Here is a 3,870-nt window from a genome sequence, read left to right as displayed (position 1 = left end):
AAACGGATGATGTAACCTCATAGCATATAACACAATTATTAGTACAATTAGAAATGTCATGCTTTATGCCGTAAGTGATGTGTTTTCACTCCCTCATTGGTTTTGTAGAATAACAACTTTAATGTCATTTCTATAAAACTTATAGAAGGATTATTAAAAAAAGAAAAGATAATAACAGCTTTTGTAATCGAATTTTTGTGGAAAACAAAAAAAGATAACCTAATTCTCGATTATCTCTTTGTTGAATAATTTAATCTAATAAATTTAGAAATGAACATAAAACTCCCTTCTCTAGTTGTTAATTAACTCTCTATCAATGGATCCATAGAAGAATTATTAATATATATGTTTTGCTTTATTTCAAGGGTCGACGAAAAGATGATAAAGTGAAATTTCTTGGATGCTCTACACACAAAAACAAGACAACAAAACGTGTTTCACTGAGAAAAGTGATGCAACACCCAACGCAAATATTTCTCTTACACCCAAAAAATAACTCGATATTATTGAGATCTGTACTTGCTTATTACATATACGGGTGACATTTCTCTACATAAGAGAACCCCATCGCCAGTCCAAGAGCTCAACCTCTGTGTCTCTATTAAGTTACAGAAATGGTATCTTTAAGTGATAAGAAGGAAGGAATTATTAGTCGGAGTTGGCAGCGGCTCAATGCCTTTCCAGGGAAAATAAAAAAATTAGGACAAGATGATTCCAGAAGGATTACTCATTCTCTCAAAGTGGGACTCGCCATCACCTTGGTATCATTTTTCTATTACTTTGAGCCCCTCTATTCTGGTTTTGGTGTCTCTGCAATGTGGGCTGTTTTGACTGTTGTTGTTGTCTTTGAATTCTCTGTAGGTAAGTTTTTGGCTTCATTGCAAATCTAGTTGTCGTTCTTCACTTTTTCTTTCTTTTTATGGGGAAGTTTGATTAATTATTGTTATATATGTTGCAGGAGCCACGCTTGGTAGAGGTTTAAATCGGGGTTTGGCAACATTTATGGCTGGAGCTTTAGGATTTGGTGCTCACCGTTTAGCAAGCCTATCTGGAAACAAGGGCGAACCGATACTCCTTGCGCTTTTTGTCTTCATCATCGGTAAATCCCCAAGCGGGGACGGATCCACCAAGGGCTGAGTGGGGGCTCATGCCACCACTGACCTTGGAATATTTTATTAATTTCAGTCTATTTTGTATTTTTACAATAAGCCCAACGTCATTTTATTTTATTTTAAGAAATTTAGCGTCAATTCATTCAGCCACCGCTATTTAAATGTTTTTTTTTCTTTTTCTGCGACGTCGAATATGTTTTAAACTTGTGCTTTTTATTTTTCTGTTTGAAAGAATATATAACACATTAACCAAAAAAATAACCACTATATATTATAATTCCAGAAAGACTTTTTTCTCTTTTGATTGAATTATCTTTATCGATTCAAAATAATAATATTAATCTGTCTCGTAGTTTTAATTTACATAATCAATTTTTCATGTTTCAATATCTCAATTATTTAATTTACGTATATAGCCATTTTTTCTTGTTTTTAATCTATACTTTTTCAATATTTCAAACTTTTCTCTTTTAAGTTACCCTCTGGCTCCCGTCACTATCCGAAGCACAGATTTTGAACGGATGTATATCTCTTATTGAAAACCCTTTATTTAACTCTTTCACATTTATTGCTAAAACAAAAATAATTAAAATAATGATTTTGGTGAATTTGGTTGTCATGCAGCTGCGGCAGTGACATTTGTAAGATTCTTTCCTCGAATCAAGGCGAGATATGATTATGGGCTCCTAATTTTTATCTTGACATTCTGTATGATAACGGTTTCTGGTTACCGTGATGATGAGCTGCTGGAGATGGCTCATAAGAGAATATGGACCATCCTCATTGGTGGCTTCACAGCTGTGGCCGTATGCATTCTCATTTTCCCTGTATGGGCTGGAGATGATCTTCACAATTTGGTTGCTAACAACATTGAAAAACTTGCCATCTTCTTAGAAGGTACATCATCACAAAAAAAAAAAATATATGACTAGACGTAAATGAATATTTATATTATAGTTAATTTTATACAGCCATAGGACCATGAAAGGGTTAGAAAGGCTCTTTAGTTTTTAATCTCTGGCTGATTTTTGCGTTTTTGCATATAGGTTTTGGACCTGAATACTTCAAAATATTAGAGGATGAAGAAGCACCCAAGAAAGTATCAGAAGGATATAAAAGTTTGCTCAATTCAAAACAAAGTGAAGAATCCTTGGTGAGTCTTTCTACATAAAGCCACCACTGTCATATATATTCCTCCCCCTCTCTTTTACCAGCTTCATTAATTATGTCACCCTCTGAACTTGAACATAACATACTAATTCTTATTTTGCAGGCAAACTTTGCTAGATGGGAGCCTCGTCATGGTAAATTCAGGTTTCGTCATCCGTGGAAACACTACTTGAAGATTGCAAGCCTAACCCGGCAATGTGCCTACAGAATTGAAGCTCTTAATGGCTGCCTCAACGAGGAAACGCAAGTAATGCCCAAATTATATTCTTTCAAATTCTACAGATAACGAAATGACATGATACGACATTTAATTTATAATTAATCAACATTAAAGATGTCTAATTTGTTTTATATATGGCATAAATTACTTGCAGACACCACAGGAAATTCGGTACAAAATCGAAGAGGCAAGCATAAAACTCTGTTCGGAATCTGTCAATACATTAAAAGAATTAGCTTTGGCAGTAAGAACAATGACTCCACCAACCTCTGCCAATCAACACCTTATAAGTTCCAAAATTGCCGCCAAGAATCTCCAATCCATGTTGAATACAGGCTTGTGCAAGGAAACTGACCTCCTAGAAGTTATACCAGTAGCTACCATGGCTTATCTACTAGTTGATGTTGTTTCTTGCACTGAAAAAATTGCAGACTCGATTCAGGAACTAGCCTCTCTTGCTAAATTCAAAAGTACTAAGAAACCTGAAGAAAGACAAGCTCAGCCAAATTTATGTCCCAATAGAAGTATGCAGACAAATTCTGGCATCAGTATACCTGCAGCTCAACCAAATTTATGTTACCAGAGAAGTATGCAGAGAAATTCTAGCATCAGTATTGCACCCCATCATGTTATTAAAATTCATCAAGAATCTCCGTGTTTGTCAGTTGATCCAACTTTATCAAAAACAACAGTTTGAGAAATGGATCCGTGTCTTTGTATTTGTTTAATCACTAACATGCAAGATGATTTGCCACCCATGTTTTGTGTATGCTGGCAATGACTGCATTAGTTCATGATGAAATTGTCGCAAGGCAATTGTCTATTGAAGGAGTAACTCCTTGTTGTTTCCCTCGGAATGGAAGTTGTTGGTGAGATGGATTTTGATTAATGGCAAAAGGATTGAAATTTTTTTATTGTACGTGAGCATTGAATTAATGATATATTCTATTGTAAGCGGAATCTCCAATTATTCAGTCATGAATAACGATCATTGACAACTTGTTAAGAATAAAGGTTAAAACATCAACCTCATACATATATACTTTTGGCCGGTGGAGCTATATATATGTCTAGAAGAGGAGGAACATCTGTGTGTTGCTGTGCACCCAGAAGATAATGTAGGCGCGGAATTTGGATCAAAGGAATTTAATGGTAAAGTTCACAATATGGCTTTTATTATGAGTAATGTTAGCCTTACTCACTTCTCTCACTCACTTCTCTTACTCACTTTTTTGTATATAGCATAGTACGGGTACCATACGCATAGTACAGATACCATACTCATAGAACAGGTACTATATGTCATTTTTACAAAAGTGAGTAAGAGAAAGTGAGTAAGAGAAGTGAGTAAGGATAGCATTTTTCTTA

At 35.0% G+C, this 3,870-nt stretch overlaps 1 protein-coding gene across 1 annotated transcript; it reads left to right on the top strand.

Annotated features, from left to right (window-relative positions):
* Positions 1-305: 305 nt before the first annotated feature.
* LOC116136629 (aluminum-activated malate transporter 2-like) lies at positions 306-3,453 on the top strand. The gene is made up of 6 exons (XM_031422301.1): positions 306-861; positions 959-1,099; positions 1,737-2,009; positions 2,159-2,265; positions 2,386-2,529; positions 2,657-3,453. Exons 1-6 carry the CDS (start codon positions 615-617, stop codon positions 3,197-3,199), a joined length of 1,455 nt encoding a protein of 484 aa, XP_031278161.1. The 5' UTR covers positions 306-614; the 3' UTR covers positions 3,200-3,453.
* Positions 3,454-3,870: the final 417 nt, after the last annotated feature.

Source organism: Pistacia vera, unplaced genomic scaffold (assembly GCF_008641045.1).
Source record: "Pistacia vera cultivar Batoury unplaced genomic scaffold, PisVer_v2 Contig317, whole genome shotgun sequence".
Taxonomy (NCBI): Eukaryota; Viridiplantae; Streptophyta; class Magnoliopsida; order Sapindales; family Anacardiaceae; genus Pistacia; species Pistacia vera.
Note: the sequence above shows the minus strand (reverse complement) of the source record. Positions and strands in the feature narration are given on the sequence as shown.

Excerpts from the sequence above, each read along its gene's own strand:
- LOC116136629 (XM_031422301.1), top strand. The coding sequence starts at position 615 with ATGGTATCTTTAAGTGATAAGAAGGAAGGAATTATTAGTCGGAGTTGG. Across the intron at positions 862-958 it reads TGTCTTTGAATTCTCTGTAG|GAGCCACGCTTGGTAGAGGT; the intron begins GTAAGTTTTTGG and ends TATATGTTGCAG. Across the intron at positions 2,530-2,656 it reads GCCTCAACGAGGAAACGCAA|ACACCACAGGAAATTCGGTA; the intron begins GTAATGCCCAAA and ends AATTACTTGCAG.